This window comes from Opisthocomus hoazin, chromosome 4 (assembly GCF_030867145.1).
Source record: "Opisthocomus hoazin isolate bOpiHoa1 chromosome 4, bOpiHoa1.hap1, whole genome shotgun sequence".
NCBI lineage: Eukaryota > Metazoa > Chordata > Aves > Opisthocomiformes > Opisthocomidae > Opisthocomus > Opisthocomus hoazin.
In genome coordinates this window covers 46,393,361-46,417,694 of record NC_134417.1, presented here as the reverse complement: position 1 = coordinate 46,417,694, position 24,334 = coordinate 46,393,361, and the positions used below count along the sequence as shown (strand labels likewise).

At 39.6% G+C, this 24,334-nt stretch overlaps 1 protein-coding gene across 3 annotated transcripts in view; it reads right to left on the bottom strand.

Annotated features, from left to right (window-relative positions):
* Window positions 1-24,334, bottom strand: part of CPNE4 (copine 4) — a 246,859-nt gene that overhangs the window by 53,121 nt on the left and 169,404 nt on the right. For all 3 annotated transcript variants that reach the window (XM_075418882.1, XM_075418881.1, XM_075418880.1), the window contains one exon: window positions 5,871-5,969. In XM_075418882.1, the coding sequence (XP_075274997.1) occupies window positions 5,871-5,969 (99 nt within the window). The remainder of the gene's footprint in view (window positions 1-5,870; window positions 5,970-24,334) is intronic.

Sequence of the window (24,334 nt, the reverse complement as noted above, 5' to 3'; positions counted from 1 at the left end):
GTGCAACCACCCATGCCATACACCAGCAAAGGGCAGTGAAGGTGACTAAGTGCAGGCGACCATCGTAGAACCAAAATTTGAACAGTAGGTGGCTACCAGTAGTGCAGGCCATTCAGAGAAAGAAATGAAGGTATCAGGAGAGTTTCGTGTATGCTAAGGCAAGAGAAATCATGATACAGAACTGTTGCTTTCCCTGGGACACTGTGCTTGCACGCCAGGACATTGGGTAGTCCTGTGAGGAAAGGGCTATAGAGCCGTGGTAAAGCTTGGGTTATCATGTTCTCTTGCCTTCCCTGCAATTCTTTTGTTTCTCTCTTGTTCATTCATGTACAGCTGCTGAAACAAATGGCATAGTTTGTAAATGACAAAGGAGGCATCACAATCTAATGGACCGGGCGAAAAAACCCGATCGATAGCAGGCAGTATTATATCTTGCATTATCTCTTTCTGATAGCTCAAGAAAAGCAAGTTATTTTAAGTGAACTGCAACTCCTCCTGACTGAAAGGCTGGCTTATTCCTGCCATTGATTTAGGCGAGAGAACAGAAGGGGGTTTTTTTCTGCTTCTGTCCCAGAAAGACATCCACCAGTGGAGAAAAGCTGCTTTTAATCACCAGCAGAGGTTTCCTCTGGAAACTTGCACCTGGGGAATGAAGTGAAAATCAAAGCATTCCTTGTTTCCTCAGCCAGTGCCCCCAGCCTCAGCCATGCTCCTGAGGTTGCACCACTGGCTGCCTAATCACACAGATGGGGCAGGTGCCTGACATGGCTGCACTCTCCTCTGACACCTCTGTTGCCCTCTCTGGAGCCAAGAGCAGCTGCTGATGTTGCAGACAGACCTGCAAGGATGAACTTGCCTGTCTCCTGATAAAACTAGACAGGGCATTGTCCATGGGTGTTACTAAATTCCTTGGCCCATTACCAAAGGCTTAAAGGTCTCATCCATGCTCGGTTGTCTCGAGAGATACCTGATGCAAAGGCCCTGAGTTAGGGTCATGGTCAGATATCTGGACAAATGGGGGAACCCACCTTGCACCCCCTCAGGGCCCCATCCAATCTTCTGCACGTCAGCAGCCTTCCCTAACCCCCCTAAAAACACCCCAAACTTGTGGGAATGTCAGTGGAGGTGGTAAACACAGCAGGATTTCTTCCCTTTCCTTTCATGTGTATGCATATACACACGTGTCCATTTTTATGTAACACAGGAACAGATTTTGCCCTTATGTAACTCCCGTGCTTCACGGAGATCCAGGTGGTTTATGTTTCTATGACCTTTTTCCTCCCAAATCCCCCTGGTTTTATTCTTCAATTTAAAAAAAAGTTGTGTCTTTTTTTCTCCTTAGTAGAGAATTTCTCTTTCCAACTATGAAAAGCTGTAGTAGTCTTTAAATTTTTATCAGGCTTTTCCAATGTTGTTTTAAAATGTTTGATAGATTAATATTAGTAAAATCTCACAAAACCACCACTATACACACTTATTAAAAATATATATTATACATATATTTGGAACAAATCCTAAGCATACAATAAACTCAAAGTATTTACTAAGTATTTCACTAAAAAAAAGTAACTGTCACAAGTACTTGTTCTTACTGTGTTTCCTTGTGTCAAGGTTATGGCAAAGGAGTAAATGATGAATTTTGGAATGGTGGGATATGTTACATAGAAGGTTTAGAAATGTCTGCTTCAGATGTGCATATGAACAACAGGATGTCTTTGTGCTGTTTTTTATTTGTGGTCAGTACAAAAGCACAGAATATAACAATCTGTGACAATGTAATTATAGAAAAGAAACACACACTAAGCTATTATCCTGAGGTTGTTCATGATCAGGAAATCTTCCTAAACAGCATGAATTAATTTCACCTGTACCACCAACCAAAGACCAACCAGCTTCCCAGAGTTCAGTCCTTTCAGTCATGGAGAAGTAACTGTCACTCTGAAGGAGTCATAATTCAAGACTTGTGGATCTCACCTAGCACCTGCCACATGTAGGAAAGAAATTCATAAACTACTCACGCCATTCCTGATCAAAACAGGTGATCAGTCATTCAGAGAAGGAATCTTCTCTCCTTCCTTCACACACTATTGGTTCAATCACTAAAAGCTGCCAGTGCTAGATTGACAACATTTATCTAAGTGATACCTGGTCTCAAACAGAAATTACCAAGAAATCTCACAGCGGAGGCAAGCCAGCAAGCTCATCTGTAAGCTCATCTGATCAGAGGCTGACACTCAAAACTCTGGATAATCAGTACCCAACCCAGGGATGGAACTGAAACAGTCTTAGAAGCACCATCACGTCCCTTAAGTAAGTAGGTGACACATATCCGTTCTGACCATCTCAAGTGTTTCTGGAGCAGCTGATGGATTGGCTACACGATAAAAGTATCCCCCTCATCTGTGGACCCCTCCCCCAGGACAGGGAGGTTGAAGAATGGGTCAGAATACTCTGTGCTTTCTGGAGGATGAACTATGTACAATTAAAAGGCAACTTCAAGACCCTTGTCAACTCCTCCAGAGATGAGGTGAGCTGATGAAATAGTGAGAGGTACTAGCAGTTCACAGATGACACAAGAGTTCTTCCTGCTCACTGGCACAAATTACTATGTTACTCCCACCCTTATTGCTTAATGTTTTCTGACAACTTGTGGAGCTGATATCAACTAGTATGGACATTGCTGATGGGCAGAGAGGGAGAGCTGTGTGCCATTGGTGTAGTCTTCTTTAACACTGCACAGATTTGCAGCTGGTACTTAAGGAGAGTTCTTGGATTCCCTGTCAATGATAAATGTTCTCTCCTATTCTCTCCAGTTGCCTGGGAGAGTGAAAAACCCTGGCTGACAATCCAAGGATGTTTTGATTATCTTTTGATTATCTTTCGACAGAACTATAGTAATGTACTGTAGCTGGCCATAAAGTCTACTGCACAAAAGAAAATATAACCAGAGTAAAAAGTTTTCACTGTGTCTCCTTAGCAACTCAAACAGGGATGTCAGACCTGAGTTCTGCTCCTTACACTGGCTTCCACAGCATCTGAGAGGAAATTCCAGGTTTTGGTCCTCATCTTAGACACTCACTGCTGTGATGCTAGGTGAAAGAATGCTTAGTGCCACAGGCTGAAGGATGTAGCTAGAAGTTTTATTCCTCTGACTGAAAGGAGTACTACACGGAAAATGGAATTTTCTGGTCTGAGGCTATGAAAAAGTCTCTTCTAGGAATGAAGGACTATGTCTAACCTACTCATCTCCTCACACACATATAAGTACTTTTCTCTGATGTGGCCTTCCTTATTAGAAATACTAGCAACACATCCACTTGCAGGCAAACCACCTTCGTCCTCCTCTGCCATTCCTTCAAAGTTTACTAATCCCTCTTTACTCAAAGCAAAGACTGCACTGCACATGGTTTTTCTCTAGGGAGAATAAAACTAAAGAAAAAACTGACAAATGCTAATCATATTTCTTAATGTTGCACAAAGGATGTTGAGATAAACTATGCACTAAGATGTAGGTATGCGGTCCACAGCTAATTGCAATAGCTATTTCTGGAGAATAGAGAAAAAAAGAGAGAGCATGGGGACGGAGGGACAGAGAGAGAGAGAAAGGAAAGAGAGAAAGAAAGAGAGAAAGGGAAATTGCTCTCTGGTTCCAGCCAAGTGACAAGTGATGTGATCTCCCACACAAGCAACCTCTTCTGCACAACATGTGATCCCCTACAACACTTCTTCCGTAATAGCGATATCGTTTTCACCACGATCTGCTCAAATTCCGTACTCCTTGTTCTTGCCTATCATGCTATTAGTGCTCACCGAAGCCTGCTTTCATCAGGTGCAAGAGCTGTCTAGCCTGTGCATGTATATTTCTGGGGCAATATTTATTAGCCACTTAAATGAGTATTACCTACTATCTTATCCACCAAATCTTGTTTTCCTCTGGAATAGGCTACAAAACAAGGATTAAAAAAGAGGAGGGGGGAGAAGGACTGATTCTCACACTGGCAGCAATTGCATCCCATGAGAATTGGCTAAAACGACAGCATCGGATTTTGCAGGTAGAAGCCCACAGAATAACCTTGCAGTAACAAGAGAATGAGAGCGATAAGGGAGAAATAATGCTACAAGAGCGCAGGTGTGTGGAGGAGAAAAGCCGCACTTTTGCAGTGAAACGCAGATTGCAAAGTTACAGGTGAAAGGCAGGCTGCCGAATGGCACAAGGCAGGCACACAGCAAGACAGAGGTTTAGGCACTCTAAAGAACTGTGCAACGTTAAAACATTCCTGGATGGCACTCTGATACTGCGGCGTTCATCTAGAACAAGAGTTGACAAATGGCTGTACTAGCTTCTTATGCCTCTGAAAGAGTAATCACCTTTTTTTCTAGCTGGGGATGAAAAAGAGCACGCTGTTTCTCCATCATAACAAACAATATATAGTTTATCCTTCACACCCATTCCTGGCATTTTGGACTGCAAGACTCCTGTCTTAGCCAACACGTTATCTGTTTGGGAAGGACTGTAATGATCTTTTGAAGATGTTTACATTGGAAATACACACCCTTTACCACTCTCACACAGTCCCTATCCCAGCCACAGGTATTTGTATACAAAACTGGAGTGTTGTCACATCCCTGGCCTTGTTAATACTATTCACTATGGAATCTGTTTACTTCTTTAAGCAGGTTTTACTTCCACTCAAATTCAGTCTGGTTTAAATTTTGGCAGGTACCTGTTCATGTAAGTGCTGTAAAAGCTGCAAAAAATTCAGCCCATTATGTTGTAAGTGGGTCATGATCCTCTGACTTAATTTGACTCTGAGAGAACATAACAGGGTTTCATTTACACTCAGGTTTTGTTTAGAAGTCATTTATAATGCATTAATACATGACTGATATATATCAACAGTATTTTACATACATGAGCAACATTTGCTGAACTCTAGGTTGTTCTAAGAACATCAACAGAAGTTATGTAGAAGAATCATAAAAACTTCTTGACCTATGGAATAGCGTAACCGCTTAACATTTTTAAACACTTTTTGACTCTCGGCTTTCTATTAACACATTATAAACAGAACCTTAATGGAAAGCCAAATAAAGCCTATTAGGCATTTGTGTTTGGTTTTGAGATGACCATGAAGTAGTGAATACAAATTATTAGGAAATTAGAAAGCCAAAATTTTTAACTCCCCCTCGGAGAACTTATCAAAAACAACATCTTCAAGAGTAAGTAGTAATAGAAAATGACAATTCTGGGAATTAGATATGCCAAATCATTTATCATATTCAATAATTACCATCAGCTTCAATTTGAAAATATCAGGCTAACATAAAGAAGTGAAATTATTAATATGCTAACAATTCATTTTCCCCTAGGACTGTAATTCATGAGATATTTAGGAAACTGATCAGTTTCATCATGATGGGTTCAAGTTAGAGTTGGCAGGAATGAACGCAGCACATAAGACATGCAGAAAGACAGAGAACGACCCTCACCCCATAAAGGCCTGTAGGCCAGTAGGGGAATGCTTTGAGCACCCAGACTGTGCATCTGTTTTGCCATAACAGCACAGCACCTCACACATACCATGTGCCTGGGCTCAATGGAAATGCATCTTAGCAAAAAGAAATGCCTGCAGCATGTGAACTGGAAGAAGAGTAGAGTATTTCAGCCATGAAAGTACAGGAAAGGCTGCTTTTTGCACTTTCAGACTATCATGTCCAGATAAGAGTAAAACCTTATGGGAGAGATCAACACAGCAACGAAAATTCCAAGAGACGATGGGGCAATGTCACTTGCTTTATTACAGGACTGTCTAAGCAACACTGCTCTACAAACCTTACATACTGAGATTGCTTGAGTGGTTTCCACTTACCTGTCGTCCTTCCATAGCTCCTCGCATTTCCTTGAAAGTCGAGTTAAATTCTCCAATGAAGTCATGCTTCCCATTGGAATCCCAGTCCCAAACTATACACTGGGGAGGGAAAGGGGAAAAGAACAAAAGAGCACATTTTTCTTCAGAAAACAGGTTTTATTGAAAAATACTATTGGACAAATTATGATATGCAGTGGGTGGAGTGTTTTACCTAGAAGGAAATCACAAGACATATTAAAAACATGTTCTTGTCCGGATTGAAATGAAATGACAAGTGGAATTTCAACACAGCTTGTAACTGACAGCTGTATGTTATTGAGTTGGCTGATGAAATAAAGTTAATGTATTTTAGAAAAAGAGGATTCCTTTACTGCATCTTTTTGCTAGGTGTAAAAATACAGGATTATGTGTATTTGCATATTCATGCTCAGATGGTGTCCTGAATTAAGAGTAACTTACCTCACTGAAGTGCTTTACAAATATAAATTAATATTCAAAACATTAGTTGCCGTGGGCAGATGTTACCATTCTCAATTTTACAGTCAGTGAAGGTGAGACAGTAGTTACAGAGATAATTTTCTAAAATGGCTTTGAATTTATACAGGTCAGTGTTTGGTACCTGTATCTTGGCTGTTTTCCAGTGTTGCTCAACAGTGACTATTCAAACCAAACCCCACCAACAGTCATTGTTAAATTCATGCATAAACATGAATATCTCAATGAGTTTGAGCTATGAGAATTTTATTTTACAGACATTGCTAAACAAATTCAGCTAGCCAAGACTGAAGCACATAGCAGTAACTACATGCATTGCTAAATATTAATTTTAAAGCTGGCCCAAAGACAACAAAGGGGCTCACAACTGAAGCACAAAATCCCAAATTCAGCCTCGTGGTCTCCCTACATAAAGCTCGTGTGCACTGACAGAATCAGGAGACCTTTACTGAAAATGTCCTGCTACCAATCATCTGTTTTTCTTACTTTTGTAAAGCAGAAGTACTTCAAAGCTATCTGCACTGTCACATGAGGAGTGCACTGACATTTGGCTATCAGAGGGCTTTGAGGGTAACATTGACTCCTTCCTGAGGGCCAGAGACTTCTAGGTCTGTGCATGGGTGTGGGGTGAGGACTGCATTAGTGGGAGTAGTAGAGGAGCTCCCTGATGAGAAAGGCAGGAATGAGACATAACTGGGGGTGATGGAGCAGCCATAGTGGGGTACCAGGCTTAACAACGCTCGGATTTATCAGGCCAGTTTGTCTGAACTAGGCTCAGTGCTTTTAACCCAGCACTAGTGGTCAGACAATATAAGAGGAAGAGCAAGGTTTGCTCCTCGGAGAGCCCTCTAGCTATCTGAAGTTTGCTTCATCTGAAGGGGCACTTTGAGTTCACCCAGAAAGGAACTGAAATCACTGGACCTTGACTGGATCTTGAGTGTTAAATATTGCCAGAAAAAGCATTTTATTGAATTAGACTTCCGTGTCCACCAGCTACACTTTCTAACCAGCCGGAATAATTCGATCGAAGTTGGTATGTGCGCACCATGGCCAATCCCTTTTCATTGGACCACCAAACCAATGGGTTGTAAACTCACTATGAGGGTAGGGGGAAAGAATCTATAGACAGCTTTAGATACAGGCAAAATGATTGAATTCTTTGAGTGAGAGCAAAAGGACAAAAAATCTTTCAAAAGAAAGGCTATCTTACAACAACTTCACTCACTACAAGGGGGCTTTCACACAAAGTCTGCCATAATGGATGTTCATCATCTAACATCTTCCTACCACAGTTAATACATGGCCTTTTTCACACAAATGTCTGTCTATGTGAGGTGCATTGACTTGAAGCATAGGAAGGAAGGTATTTCATCTGTACATCTAAGCCAGTTACCTGAATTTATTATGCTACTAAGTGCCCAGGCATCTCATTGATGATTTCACTAAATTTATACCTGGGACTCCTCCAGGCAGTATACCACCACCCATGTTATCATTTAGGTTCCTTTTTGTTTAGAATTACTCCAGCTTTCTTTTGAACTTTCAACACTGTTCACTTCGTCCAGGGAAGAGATTTGGTTCGATGCAAGCGGAGTTTCTCTGATCCACACAGCAGAGGTGCAGTAGAGCTACAAAGGACTGCCCATAAGGAGAGAGTACAAGCATATCTCTTATTGCCACCGACGCTAATCAGTTGAAATAGTTCACCGGTCAGGCAAAGACCAGTTCTTGAGCTCTCTGTTACTTTACTATTCGATCACCTGCCATTTTGCTTACTTTTTTATACAGGGATCCCACAAAAAAGGAAGATCTCCAGACCAGAAAGTGAAAATATTTTTCTCTAAGGCTTGGAGATCCTATTTAACAGCTTTGACATTATGGGGGTGGGTGGGGAGTAAAGGGAAGGAAGGGGAGTTCCTGTGTGTGTTTGTTTATAGGCTAAATTTTATACAACAGTAATCAAATGAGAGTGGGTTTCTGGTTCTGATAGTGGTAATATTGCCTGGAATGAAACTAGACACAGTATTTTCATCACTAACAGCCCTGGTGAATTCTTTATGATGAAACCTTCACTAATAATCATTCTATGTTTATTATCAACTGCAATTTTTAGATGAGCTGGTAACAAAAACAATCCAAGAAAAAAAATTTAATTTACAAAAATACCCTGAAATTGTTTCTGTTTCATAAAGCTTGAAGCAGCTTCATTTTCTTCTTTTTGTGAAATTTCTTACTAATATTAGTCAATTTTTATTTAAATTACTTTCTAAATATTTAATGAAAAAATGGATTTCACAGATGAATCGTGACTTCAAAAGATTTTTTGCTGTTACGATTATGAAAATGATACAAGATCTTGAAAGTAAAAAAAGTAAAAAAAAGTCAAATTGTCATAACAAAATTGATATAAATATGCAAAAAGTGTAGTTTTAGTAAAGCTGGCAAATTTTCAGAAAATATTTTTTAAAAAATGGCTGTTTCACAAAGAAAAAACCCAACCCCTATTGTGAAATTTTCCAACCAGATTTACTTTTCAAATTCTGTCTTTAAGCTCCATTGGAGCTTAAATACAAGAACAGACCCAAGGTTATCAGAGAGCTCCAGGAAAAGGTACTCTGAAAAATTTCTGTTAGGATGCTAACTCTTATGAAGAAGGAAATGCTCTGAGTGCTGACTGGTGGACAGAATTTTAACTGGAGATGAGCAAAGTTAGATTACATTTAAAATGTCCACCCAACAGGGATCCAACTGCTTGTTTCTTTCAAGCTAGAGGATTTATAACTTTAGCTTTCAGAAAGCCAGATGGTACTTTAATCTTCATATTGGCTTCACGGAAAAGACAAACAATTACAGTATTATCTCAGTGCCATTGGCACAATTAGAGCTAAGGGAGACAGGAGGCTCCTGCAAGTACATTCATTATGAGTTCTTTTTTTTTTTTTCCCCAGAGTTTCACATCTGGCCGTAGAAATAAATTGTTACTCTGTGAAAAACTGGTTGTACACAGTAATGATTCTGCACTTCAACTGTATGTGAAAAGTATTTCTGAAACATTTAAGTACTGGGGTCCAGAATGTTTTATAAAAACCCACTCAGACAGCTAAAATAAGCAGGTAAGGACCTTTGCAAATAATCCAGAATCAGGTAAAGACCAGAGGTGATAATCTAAAGATTATTTCCCTATTAAATACTTTAAAGTTGGGGTTTGTTGTTTGTTTTTTTGTGGGTTTTTTTAAGGAGGCCCTATACTGCTTTTCATATCAAATCCTCCATAAATCATCCTTTATCTTTAGGCAAACCTTAACGTGTTCTCTGGATCTGTACTCTTACAGGTTGCTTAAGCAGATGATTAACAGTATACCTATACTTTATTAAAAGTCTCATTAATTTAAGGAGGCTTTCCACATGCTTAATTTTAAACATAGGTAAATCAGTGTTCAGGTAACTGGTGAAAGAATTCAGTCTCCTACCTATTGGTTACAAGCTCAAATGCAGAGAATAAAAACTTCTGTCTAATGCTGCATGGTGATGGAATAGCTCTGACTGGAACGATGGAGAACATATTCCACCTCTGCATGGTCCTTCCTCCCTCCCCAAAATACCTGCTGACTGCTGGGAGAGGGAACACTGCCTCAGGCCCTCTCAAGGAAAGGCGCTATCCCTGATAGACTTAACCAGTAGACTCAGTTAAGAGGACATGAGAGGATCACTTCTGGGGAGCCACATCTTCATCCCTTCAGCTTTTCTTGTAAAAGCCACAAAATGAAAGATTTCCTTTCAGGTTGAAATTGAACTTATCACTGGAGAAGGGAAGGAGAAAGGTCCACTTTAAAAAGAAAAATATATCTCAGGTGGACGCAGATAGAAATTTTCCCTGGTTTTGTTTCTGTTTAGCTTTCTCAACAAGCGTAGATTTTGACAATACTGTCACTACAAAGGGAACTTCTGAACAGCATGCAAAAAAAATTCCATTGGCGCAGGAGTTACAACAGCACAGGCTTCTCTGGCTGAATTTCCTAATGCTTCCCAGAAGTTGACAGCTAGATTAATCTTGCTACCTCTGTGTGAGCAAACAAAATCACTTGCACAATTTCTGATTTTAATTATATTTCACAAAAATATAATCTGGACCATCCTCCAGCTCTGGCTAATACTGGTGTTCTGTGATGTGATGATGCCTAGATCAGAAATAAACCAATTTCTCTATTCAGTGTCTGCCATGGAGTGAAGCAGTTTTCCTGTTCAATAGTTCAAAAGCAAAATAAGAATTCCTACCTCAGTTCCAGACCATATGATCCAAACTCAAACATTATTTTTTTTTTTATTTCTGTGATCTGACTGGAGACTACAAAGTGGTGTTCCAAGTCTCAATATGAGAGTTAGACTACGTTTTCACTAAGCAAAACTCTTGTATAATTGTCATAAAATAATTCTTCCCATGCTCCCCATCCTATCTAGCTTTAACCACAAGGAAAACTAATTAAGAGAAAAGACTGTATTGTAAGTATGTGTTTTTGTGTGGGTGTCTGTAGGTACTGAGATTATTTTCCCTGTATACCTTTAGGGAAATGCTTCTAGTGATTTGTCCCCATTAGGTTATGATGATGAGAGAACTATCTACAGCACCTGTGGGCAGAGGCAATTGAGATACTTGTAACTTAACCTTGCAATTCATGTACCAGCACAAAACATGCTCTGAAGGTCAGTTTTTAAAAGGCTGACAGTGAGTCTTATGACTAAATCCTGTCTGGAGGTGGCAGACAGATGATGGAAATGTACTTCTTGAAAATAATCCATTTAAGCTTCCCTCAGCTGGCCAGACACTGCAGATGCACAAATCCAGCAACAACTAAAAAATTCCCCGTCTTTCCAGCCCGAGTTTCCCCAGCTCTGCTTATGCTCAAAGTCCAATGATGAAGCATTAGTATGGCTTGTGCTGGTACTGCCTTGCCACCTAGCTGGAGAGCTACAGCGTTGGACAGCCCTCCTGGCAACATAAGGGCTTACTTAAAACACTTCACAAACTTGCAACCAAAATATATCAGCTTGGGTGGGACAGAAGACCAAATCCTTGGTCCACTCTCCAGCTGCTCTGTGCTAGCAGAAGACAAAACAGCCAGAAAGGCAGCAGCCTCGAGCAGCCAGAGTAGCCCCTCGAACAGGAAGTTCCCTGGCTCTGATGCAGGTGAGATTCTGGTTCATACATCATATTAAAAAGAAGATTTCTCTGTGTGTTGTTACTTCAGTATCTATCCCCTAACACTCAACAAGAAGTAGCAGGGATACTTTTCAAGGAAGAGAATTATCTTTGTCCATTAAATGCCTATAGTCCCTAGCCAGGTTTTAGGGAAACAGTACTGAACAAGAGTGGTTTAAATTCTGAACATAAACTGTCTTGGGTGCTTTTCCTTGCACTTCTGTGAAACAAGGTATCTTGTGGCTAGGCAAGAAGGAGAATGCTCATGTTTGGACTTGAATGTATTCAATTACAGTCCAGTCAATTACAAAGTTTTTACTATTCAACTCTAAACTGAAATAACACAATAAATTTCAGGTAAGGGTGACATTTACTGTCTCTCAAAGAAACAAACACTTGAGGCAAATGTCAGTGACCTGCTCTATTTATAGAATGACTCTGAGCTACAGGAGTTATGGGATGGCAAAAGAACAGAAACTCTTCTTTGGTTCATTCCATAGGATCAGTGATAACATTAAAAAAAAACAAAAAAAAAAAGGCTCCAAAAAGCCAAACAGAGAAGGTGAAAAAATTATCAGGAAAAAATTTACTTGATCGTCAAAGTGATTCCTCTGGAACTATCTGTCTCTCATAAGGGTTATTATTACTTGATAATGAAGTAAGCCTCCTACTGTACCTCCCCAAAGTATATGTACCGTACTTGGAATACTTCAAGGAAGGTCTTTATCCACTACCTACCTGTTCCCCCCAGTTGGGTATGAGAAAAACTATGCAAAACCTTCAGTACAAAAGCTAAACCACGTCAAGTTATCCTGTTTCTGTAGTCATGATGTTCAAAGGCCAAATCCTACATTATACACATCACAAACCTGGGTTACATGCTGGAGAATAACCATACAGGAACTTGGTCTTTCCTATGAAATTCTTCACTAGCGGATGTTTTTTTCATCCAAGCTGGTCATCACAGTATTCTCTTTGCAGTAGTTGTGCTTATCCAAAAATTGGAAATAAACTTTTTGTGCTCATTTCAGATTTCCTCTTAAGTTGGGCTCCAGTGAGAATAGAGTGAAGCAGCTGAAATGAACCAGTGATTCTTGCAAGCCTCTCACTGGCTGATGTAAAGCCTTCTTCAGAGCACCATAGATAACATATTTGAACTTTTTCCTCTTGGATAGATTACTTCAATTCCTCAGACTAAAGAACTCAAAAAAACCTGGACTAATGGGGGAAAAAGAGCTCATACCCTACTCTATTAGGCTATGTGAAGCCTCTGTGAAGCCAACCTAGAAACAACTTTCAAATTTTTCTTCTTTAGAGCCTCATTCTTTTTGAAAACTGTATCTTCTGTTCTGCCAAATTTGAATGGTCTGATACTCACCAGTCCACCAGTGCAGCTAAGTTTGCTCCAAAAGCATTAGGGGAAATCCTGGCTCAATTGCAGGCAATGAGACTTTTCCTATTAACTTCAAGAACTGTCAGAATTTCATCAATACCTTTGTGCCTTTTATACATAGATGGTGGTAACTGGTATTTTAAAAGTTGACAGAGTTGTACTGGACTCAGAACCTTTGCCTATTGAAGGAGACTTGGGATAGACACTCATTGATAGCTTCCTTTTGGTTAATGGCAAGCGATTCACCATCCCTGTCGACACGCTGCAGTAAGTATAGCACCCAAGACACAGTCAAAACACAAAGAAAAATAATTTGCCTTGCATCTAAACACACGGGAAGTTTGGTTTTAAAATTATCTGCTTGGGAGAGAGGAATAGTGAATGGAAGGAGAATTCTTATTTTTCTACAAAAAGTGGCAGGTCCTCTGATTCAAGATCAGAGTGAGTGAGTCATATTTTATTGGTGGCTGTGATATATGACACCAGCCTGAGCCTATTTCGCTTCTTGCCAAATGAAAACAGGGACCATTTACAGAACTATCATCACCAAGCCAGTCTCTCTACACCACCACTGGAGATTTGAGCATGTCAGCAGTGGCTCAGCAATAACGGGAGGCCTCACAGTTGGGTGTTGCCTCTTCTTGACAGCTCACAGCATATAAGAACCATCAGGGTCATTTCAAAACCAATTACTTAAAACCGTAGCTTGTTGATCACCCGTCTTTGTATTACAAGGGTGCCTAGGAGCCTCAGACATAAACCTTTCACTCTGTTCACTGCTGACAAATGAACCCCAAAGATATTCCTCTGGAAGAGAGAAATATGCTATAATAAGTTACATCATTTGAGGGACAACTTATAACTGGATTTTCAATGACTCTGTAGGTTTTGATGGTGACAACATAAATAAGCTTCTACTTTGCAGTCAGAGTCAGGTTTATGTAACAAAACCCTGAGTATATATACAGGAAATTGTGCAGTTACTAATCAGGTTCAGTATGGACATGAATACACACTTTCAGTTGTGCACTGGCCTAAAATAGAGGTCTGTGTAGCTGCAATCCGTGCCTACAAATTTATTAGAAACTATACTTTTATGTTAAGGGCAAAGAACTCCATGTTAAGTACAACGGTTTTGTTTAGTTGGTTTTTTTTTCATCCAAAACACCCTTAGCAACTTGATATGCAACACAGAAATGAGACAATTTTTCAGTGTCCTGCTTGTGTTCATGATGACTTAGTTGTCCAACAAATGAGTGAGCAGGTTGGAGTATTTTTAAAGCAAATATAAAATGGCAACTTCCCATATGAATCCATGAGATTCCAGTTTTTGAGCCTATGTCTTTGACCTAATAGTCCATAACACAATGTACAACTTTTTTCACATATGATACGATAAACACAAAACAAATATCAAAACATAATAACAGCAAAAACTTCTGCAGACGCTGCCCTACGGCTCCCTTGGTGCTTCATCGGTGAGATATTATCAATGTGTCTCAGGTAGTTTTTTCCATGAGTATCTTCCTTTTAGTTCACAGTCTGTTTTGTCCCTGTGTAAAAGGATCTGTCTTCCAAAACTTCTGTGAGAGGTGATAAACTAATGTACTAACCCAGTAGTGCCTCACCTCGTTATCAACATGTAGCTGGGATTTGTGCTCATCTAACGAACAAACAATTCCCTGTGTACCAACAAAAGGCACTGCTTACCGGCAGGCCTCTCTGGTGTACCTACTGGAGAAGCTGCAGGCACGGCAGTGAAATTTGTCATAATTCATGGGTGCACATCAAAAAGCTTTCAGATATAACAAGACTCTATCCAGTTCCCACTGTCTACTCTCAGTTCCTAAAAAAAGCTCAAGTTAGCTTATTCTCGCTCTCTGAAAGTCAGCAGATAAAAATCAACCATTGCCTTATATCTCAAGCAGGAGAAGAAGATGACAATACTTGGCAGAAAGAGTACAAACTCCTCTTCCCCACCAGCGCAGCATGAATCTGTCCCCAAACACCACTTGTAATAATGAGTGTTTATAGAAAGTGACTGATCACACTGTTCTGTCTGTTGTCAATCAGTGGGAGAGTTAATTACATGTCTCTTGGGCATCATTCCAAATGAATGACCTGGCAAACAGCATTGGGTTTAATGGCCCTGAACCGGTCACTCTATTCAGTGGATGATACCACAGCATAAACATCAGTGGAGGTGGATCTTCCCAGTTATGGGTAATTTATAAAACTGAGACCAGCAGAGGTTTCAAACACGGAAAATGTTTCGTATAAAGTAGACAAGACATCAATGAAGAAATGTGAAGCGATTCCAACTGTTTATTAAAACAATATTCTAAACCATGTTTACTAAGGAAAACTAAGAGATGAAGTAGTTAGATTTCTAGATTAAGTAGACACGCAGTGCATAGATCACTATAACTGAAATGGCTAAAGTAACGTAAGAGGTCAAGGTTAAAGGTTAAACCTAAGCTAATCTTAAGGGTAAAGGTCTGAGAATAAAAGTCACAGTTCCTTATCTCATATTCACATACCAGATTCTTTAAGTCCATCTTTGTGAAACTTCTACTGAATATTTTGCACCTGTTATCGTAGTCATCAGTGGGTGTAAATGGTCTAATTTCTGTGGTTTTTGTTTTTTTGCTTTTTGTTTTCTTCTTAGCTTCAGTTAGTGCTTTCACACAGGCACACTTGCTTCAGGGTGAACCCTCCATATTGATTCTTAGGAACCTCCTTTTGATTATTGCACAGTGTACGTATTTAAAAACAAAACCTCCAATCGTTCAGCACTGCTTTTAAGTCAGTTTTCTGGCCAGTCTGATTTTATCTCCTACGTTGTGTTTAGTGTTGAATTCACGCCCTGCATGGATGCTGAAAGCATCTTCATGAAGAATCTAAAACCCTGCACTGCCAGAACCTCCAGCGGCAATGTATTGTCAAAGATTTCCAGTAAGAGTTAAATTAAGATCATGACATGGCATCTGCATCTTTCAAAAAAGATTATGTATCAGCTAAACAGCAGATATTTCTCTGTTTGTTGGAAGCTTACGAACAAGCTAAAACTGTGAAACAGTAACACTGTTGACATATACCATATTTTTTATGTAACTGCTCAGATCTTTGCTTTTCGAAACATGTACAGTAACCTAGTTTCTGTTTTTTGTTCTGGTACTGGGTAGATAATAAGACTTTAACAGATTACATTAACTGCCTGTCTAAATCTATACAGACTTCTTTTCCTATTTGTATTCCCCTTGTATCAATTCAAGTGTTCAATAAATGGTCTCCATAATTATGAATTCTCAGTAACTGCTCTATATTTTCTGGGTTTATCTCTTTCCGTAACAACGAATGTGACACTTTGTATAAGCCAACATACTGTATGGTGGGGTGGAAACTTGAGGGTGAGCTCACTGGGAAAACTGGCACACGAACAGGGAGCTCCTGCGTTTGCCAATCAGGCTTGTTTCCAACATCTCTTGAAAATCAGGAGGGAACAGACTGGAAATGCAAGGTGTCTAGCACCACAGTTAGCCTAGACGACTGGCAAACCTGGAGGTATGGGCATAGACGGATGGGTTGAACACAGCAGCCTCTTCCGAAAGAACATTTTGTGACGACAGGGGCATGGATGGAAGGGAGAAAAACCGCGGCAGAAAATATGCTGAGGAAAATAGAAACACTGAGGCTTCCACATGAGTGAAATGATCTAGAAACCAGATGAAAGCCTAAGTCTAATGAGGTAATTAAGTGCTATGGCATCCAGCAAGGCCAGATTCCCCCCCTAAGGACAAGATGAGATGCTGTGGAGTATACATATATATTATAATGTAGCATATTATAACTCTATATTAATGTAAACAATATAGAATAAATTTCTAAAATATAGTATAGATAATATAATATATAGTATCACATATATTATAGAAAAGATATACAGTCCAAATCAACAAGTAAAACGATATATTAATCTTGCTTTATATGAATCCTTCCTTGCTTCTTGAGCAAGGACACATGATGTTGTGTAAACACTGACTCATAAGGAAACTCGGCTACATATACTGGAACTAAAAGAAGAAATCTGACAGCTTTCTGCAAGTGTAACAATATTTCTAACAGACAAATAGTCTGCTGCACACAGAATGCTCCAGAAAGGAGTTGCCTTAAATCATTATTGTGACCTTTTTTTGCCAAATATGCAAAGCAAAGCATGTGCAAACAGTAACTCATTTGATTGATTTTGTCTCCATCCCTCTTCTGAACCATCTACGAACAGATGAAGATTTTTGTGAAATGACGTATTTATTTTGAAGAGTTTCTGTGCTTATCCTGTTTCTCACTCGGAAGCAATTTGTTGCGACTAAGTGAAGGTTCAAAGTTTGGTACTAAACACCTCAACAAAATCCTGATACATTCACAATGCAGCAAAATTAAGAGCCCAAAGTGCCCAGAATCAGTGGTGGGACGTGCAACATTAAGATTTTCGGGAAGGAAATACCCATTCAAATTCTGTTCCCTGGCTTGTTTTCCATTGACAATGAAAGGTAATGCTGTTTAGTATCAAGTTTATCTTTGGGATTTCTCTGTTTCCATTGAACTATCACATTTCTAACAGATACTTCGCAGTTTTGAAAATAATCCTGTATCCAACCACCCTTCCTCCTTCAAAATAAGCAAATAAGGATGAACGCCAAAAGAAGAAACCAAGACGGCTATCATCAGTGGCATATGAATGAGGTGGCAGAGATACACCTTCATCCTACCCCGAAGAGCGAAGATTTTGGCAAAAGTTACCAGTGCAGACAGACACTCCGAGCCGGACTGTGGCTGACACTGACGCCATTGGAGTGAAGCCCTAGGTAACAGCGTTACAGCGGTGGAGTTTCAGCACAGGGACCACCTTCCAGATTTAGGATGGGATTGAAGCTTGCTGCAAAACAAATCTGCTGCAACTCCAAGTGCTGCTGCTGCATCTGAGATGTGCCAAAATACTTCTTCAAAGGACAGGAGAGCTGACCCTGTTTACTGGCCTGATTCCAGCACAAGCAATTAAATTTCTACCATCTCAAAAACCCCTGCAGTTCAGACTGGAACAGTGTTATTTGCTGCTTTCTGCCCTGAACTGTCGCAGAGCGTTTCTGCGTCCTCCTGAGGAGCTGCGGCAGCTCACCCCCGGAGATGGCTGCCTGACAGCAGCAGATGCAGCCTTGCTCACGTGCAAGACTTCACCATTACTGTGCTGAAAGCAACTAAGAGCTGAGACCTTCGCTGCTTATTGTTCCACCGTCACCTCTCATCAGCTGAATAAAAGCTAGGTCTAGCCCCTTTTTGTTACTGAAGATGACTAAGTTGTGAAGAGCGACTTACAATAGTTGCACTTCCATGTTAAAACAGCATAGAAGGATAGAATGGAAACATTTGTACATATCTGCCCATTTTCTGTTTCCTGCTCTGCACTTCAAATCAGTTACCAGGGTGTACAGGAGTGATGAGATTAAATGAAAGAAAATGGCTGATTGCCTGTGAACTTTCTGTAAAAAAATAAACCCTATACATTTAAGTATGCCCGCGCTCCAGTTAAAAGTACCCACTAACACACCCCAGACACAAGAATACTACAAAGTAGAATGGGACAAAAATAGTATGATTACCGTGTTGGAGTATTTTATAGCACATAAAGCTAGCAAACAGTTTTGGGAAAAAAGCAGCAATGCCTGGGTTTAGCAGAGGGCTCGGGTGATTCGAGAACACAAAGAAACACAGTGTTTTGGAAAAAATGAGAACTTCAGTAAAGAGTGCAGCTACTACTCTACAAACCAAACTTTCAAATGGTGAGCTCTGTGTTTGTGCTCCAAGTAAATGGTAGGAAGTAACAGTGCACAGATGTCCAAGTATCTTCTCTGAATATGCAATCAGGTACGTAGATTGCACAAACGACGAAAATTATGCCACAAATAACTGGAGGTGAATAAAAAGAGGCCTGGCTAAAACTGAGCTGATATTTCATTCCCCAATGTCAACATTCTGTCAGATTAATGTGCAATTTCCTTTGCATTCAGGGAAATAATGTAGGTACAGGCATTCTTTCATTATTCTGCTAGGTGAATTATGAAGCTATCATTAAGACAATTGCCAATGGAAGAAGGAGAATCAAACATTAAATTCAATGTAATTATAACCCCTATTTCCCCCTAATATGGGTGATTTATCTCACTATGATCAAAGGAAGTACAGACACTTAAGTAAAACACATGCCTGTATCAATAGGCTAGCTATTAAACAACAATCACATTTCAGTAAAACAAGAGATTCTACACAGAGAAGAATATTCAGGCAGAATAAAGTGATTATTCTAACTGGTCAGCAGATATTCTGTGAAGGCTACCCACAAAGAAAAGTAATGGAAAAAAATTCCAAGTCATAAATACCAAGCTCATCCTATTAAACAACAGCAACTGGGACTAACCATGTTCCTTCTCCCAGTTTCCAAACCCATGTGGTGTGTTTGCGCATTGGCTCTGTACAGCTTGCCATTTTTTAGAGATATATTTTCAAACATTTATGTAAAGCACAAATGTACTGTATCTTTAACAACTGTGAAATGGAGATGGAAGAAAAAGACTGAAAAACAGGTCAAAATCCACATATTAAAAGTATGAATAATAAAGAATTCATAGCAGAATACTCAGTAGCTGGGCATCCTTTGACACTAGGAGACAGGTTTCCCTATCAAAAATAGAAGAGAAAACCCCACTGGACAGATGACAAAGACACAGAAGAAAAACATTAATCAGTTCGTCAATCTGATTTTACCCTGCTAATAAAAAGAAAGAAAATCTCTTCAGTTCAAACACAGTTTACAGGGTACAGACTTTCCTTATTTGTGATGTGTGCACAGGGACTGACATTTGCGATGCAGTGTTTTAGCGCGTTCCAGCACACTTGGTATCATAAAGAGCTACAGGGAATTATGTTACTGAGCTTTATCGAATGCCCCTGACAAGTCACCAGTGCAAAGATTTTGGTTTCGTTCACTTCATTTTCAAGGAAAAGAGTGAGAAATTTAAGCTCTTCTTACAGTAACAGAAATAAAGCAGGTCATCTTTAAACACAGTGACTTCTACAAATGACTGATTACTGTTGTCTTTCCTTATAAAGGTGTTCAGTAACTTGTATTGTGAACCACATTATCTGAAACCACTTGTATAAGGCTCTGGACTGCAGGTGGCACCATTATGTCATTATGAAATCAAACATTATTCCCGAGACAAGTAGGCAGCACAGAGGAGTCTAACCTACTTAGTGAAGTACTCTATGAATATAAAGTATGCAATCTAATACTAGTCATATATAGGAAAAACAATTCTCTCTAGGCAAAGATCAGGAGGTATCACCTGATGCAAACTGTCAACATTAGCTGAAGTAAACGGAGCTCTATCAGTTACCCCAGCTGAGAATGTCCCATTGACCTTCAAAGGCCTTTGGACAGGGACGTCAGAAGGAATAACTGAGAAAAAAAATTCTGCAAGCATAATGGCCTGAGGTCTCTGTCTTTAAAACAGCTAGTCAGGAGTAAAGCCAATGCCACAGTGCAGTCAATTCTGCTATGGACTGTGATGAAATGAAGAGCAGATACAATGATGAAAAAATCAAGCTCTGACATTTTCAGGAACGTTACTGACAACATTGCTTACAAAGTACTGATGAAATTGTAGAAATATTATATTCATGTTTTACAAAATGATCAAGCAGCGTACCAGGAACCGATCTTCTACGCACCTACCACCCTCCCAACAGCCGACCCTATCCTAGTACGTACAGATAATGAAAACTTTGTGGTGGAGTTGGCAGGAACAGGATGCTGGCTTCACAGGGCTACTTGGAAAAAAGGGGGAACTCTAACACCGCATGCTTTATTTTGTGCAGTGATGTATATGAAACATATATTAGACCTGTGTCTAAATCTAAAATCACTCAATGTAGCATGCTAACCATAGAAACTCTGCAGACAACACAGACTTCTCTCCACCTTTCACTTGTGTACACAGAAATATTTCCAATTTGTGATGACTCTGCTGTGTACAGAAACACCGATTCCCAGGAGACTGCTGTGGAGCACTCAAAAGAGGCACCTCTTGCTAGCAAGGAGACCGGCATGCAAGGTGTACAGCACACAAAAGCATTCACTTCCCCTGGGTGTGCACCAGCATGCCCGCAATTAGCTTCACTGTCTTTCAGGTTTCTGCAGGATCAACAAGAGGAGTTTTGTAAGTCAATAACAGCTGTCAATCTCCCTGCAAGCGAGCCCTCACCTACCAGTTTGATCAATTATTCCAGAGCTATATAAACTGTTCCAGGGAGACCTCCTTTGAATGCAAGTAAAATATTGCTGCTTAGCAGTCAGTCAGTTTACAGTCAAGACATTAAGGTGAGGTTGAATAGTCAGTGGGGACTCAAAAGTGGAAAGATGAAATCCAGGGTAGAGTTTCTCAGGAAATATAAAGAGAAATAGGTAAATAACCTTTTATATGAATGGGCCTGAGAGTACTCAAGGCTCGGAGAAATCTGTATTCCAGACAAGCTAACATCATATAGGACAGAAATTTCTTCAGTTTTTGTCATACTCCTTGCTTTCTGACCACCCACAGAGCAGAGTTAGGCGTAATTCCAGTAGAGTACAAAGCGCTGGCATGGACCTTAATGGAGATTAAAATAACAGATCTCAGACTGGAAGTGTATTGCTTATTTTGAAGTCATAATTTCTTTTCAGTATTGCACTATACAAGTATAAGCCAAAATAAATTAAGAAATTCGCAGAAACATGTCAACCTGTTACATATAATCAAAATCTCACCATCTTACTGCTGCATTGAGTTGTGAAATGCATGTACAAAAATGATTCATATTCTGAAATTACTTCTAGGTACCTAAGTAAAAGATGCAGTATCTGGAACTCCTGCAATAATTTGGGACCAGAAGCTAATTTATTTGCATTTTTTTTACTGATCTATTAAAAGGAGGTAACAATAATCAAGCTGGCTAAGTACTTTTGTTCAGATGTGCTAATGAACAGGTATCCAAGAAGGAGCTGTTGCTCCCTTTAAAGGAAGTAGTTTTTATTCAGCATTGTTGGCTCCTCATGCTATATTCCAATTTCTTTGCTTAGTGACCAGCCTGGCTATCCTGTTTATCTCTAAGATCCTGCCGGATACACTTTATTTGCAAATAAAAAACCTTTTTCTAATGAGAGCATGGGGGAAAAGGTTTTCCTCTCCCTGGAGGACTTTCAGGATTTTAGAACCCTCCCTCCTTCTGCATCAGGACAAACCTGAGACTGTTCACATTTCTCCAAGGGACTGAGGGAGGGGACAGAAAATAGTATTTCTGCCATGTGCGTAGGGCACTTTTTGCTTTGACTTCCTGCTCTACCATTTTCCCCACTTTTCAGCGACGGGCTTTATCCACCGAGATAGGAGCTATTCTAGGCTTTCGCTCAGTTCCTCTCTCTTATTCTTCTCTGTTGGAGCTGCTTCACTTTGCATAAATCTTTAAATATTTATTAAGGCAAGGTTTTGAACCTGAGTTTCCCACATCAAAGGAGAGCGTATAAGTATCGGATGATAGCATCAGCCTTTCTCTTGTTCACTCCCCCCAGTTCAGCTATACAATGTGGATCTGCTTCAGTAGAAAAAGCTGGTAAAATCAACTCGTAATTAGCCCATATGCGAATGACTTGTATTCAGATAGCTTTTCCACATGTCAGCCAGCTGTTCTGGGCCATGGCCTCTTGCAGGGCTAATTGCTCGCTCTTTCTCTCTGCCATTCTAACCAGAATTTCCCATCCTGCTTAAAATGTTTCTCAAGGAATGTTTTTGTCAAAATAGGTGCATTTCTATGAATTTTCAGATGCAGTTAAGTCAACCTCTTCTGGTGAACAATCGTCCATGGAAAACATCTATTGATGCTTAGAAGCCACCTTACAGCACTTCTCGGTGTCAAGAACATGTGGCAGAGTGCCCTGGTTCTAACACTGGTGTGATCTCAATCAAATTATTTACCTACACATTATCACTCTTCCCATCCACTGGCACTAGGAAAAAAATGGACAGAAGGTGCAGAATTTCTTGGCTATGTTGCCTCTGTGACCATGTCCCTGCATTAAACCAGAAGTGTGTTGTGACTTCTCTCAGGTATTGTAACAGTTTTAAGCTTGACCTGCTTGAGTCCTGTGATGATATTTCAACTCACATATTAAAAAAAGTGAGTTCTTGTGTATATGAAAAAATTAGAACACCTGAATAGGAGGTAAACAATATTATTTAAAAGTGTTATGCTTTTATTTCAGTTGTGTAAGTTGCTGAGATCTGATTCATTATTTTGAACAATGGTGCTTGGCAGTATTATCTGAGATAATGGCAGGGTCTAGGCTTATTTTCTCTGTTTCTCTCCAGGGTGGTTGTATTGTTATTAACCAGCTTCACTTCACAAGTATATAAAATATTTCACTGTAAAGTATTTAAAAATCCTTGAAGGAAATGCTCTGAATATATACAGAATATTAAATCTATTAAGTAAATGTGTTAAGGAAAGATACATTAGTTCCACACATTGAAACTGTGAAATAAAGAAATATATTTAATGAATGCACAAGAAAGCAGGAAAGAAAAGAAATAGCTCCTTTCAGTGGTTATGACTCTTTCATTCGCTTACATAAAAATGGCTATTTATTACCACAGCATACTAGCTGAAGTTACAAAATCAAATGCAGTGAGCAGAAGTGTCTTTTAGTGATGTGCTCTCACTGTGTTAGAAGATTCTGTTCTTTCAGAAGTACTCAAAAATACTACAGAAATTCGCGAAACACGACAATTAGCTGGCCCCTACCAGGAAAAATGATCCCTGCCTCTGTTTTGTAAAATTTGACAAGTCAGTCAATTTAACAGACAGTTTAGTACAGAGGGGGCCTAGATGTATAGCTATACAAAATAATAAAGAAGAGATACTGAAATAACTTCACAAATCAAAATTTTTCATTGGAGACTTGTGATTTTGATTCCTCCTCCTCCAGCTTAAGACTCTTCAAGACGTTTTTTTAGAAAGTGCTGAGAATGCATGCCTTTGAAAATTCAAATCTTCCTAGACTGCCTCAAGTTAGGTGCACAAAAATAATTGGTGTTTTTTTTTTTAAATCCTAGCCAAAAATCTCCTGTGTATATCAGTTAAAAGTACTTGAATCAGACCTAGATCACGTGGTTTCGGTTTACTTCCAGTTTAGTGACAGGGCTTGGAAATAAAAACATCTTTCACATTTATTCTCTAGTTCTACATATTAATCTAAGAGAAATACTGTTAACGAGGTCATTTGAATTGTAA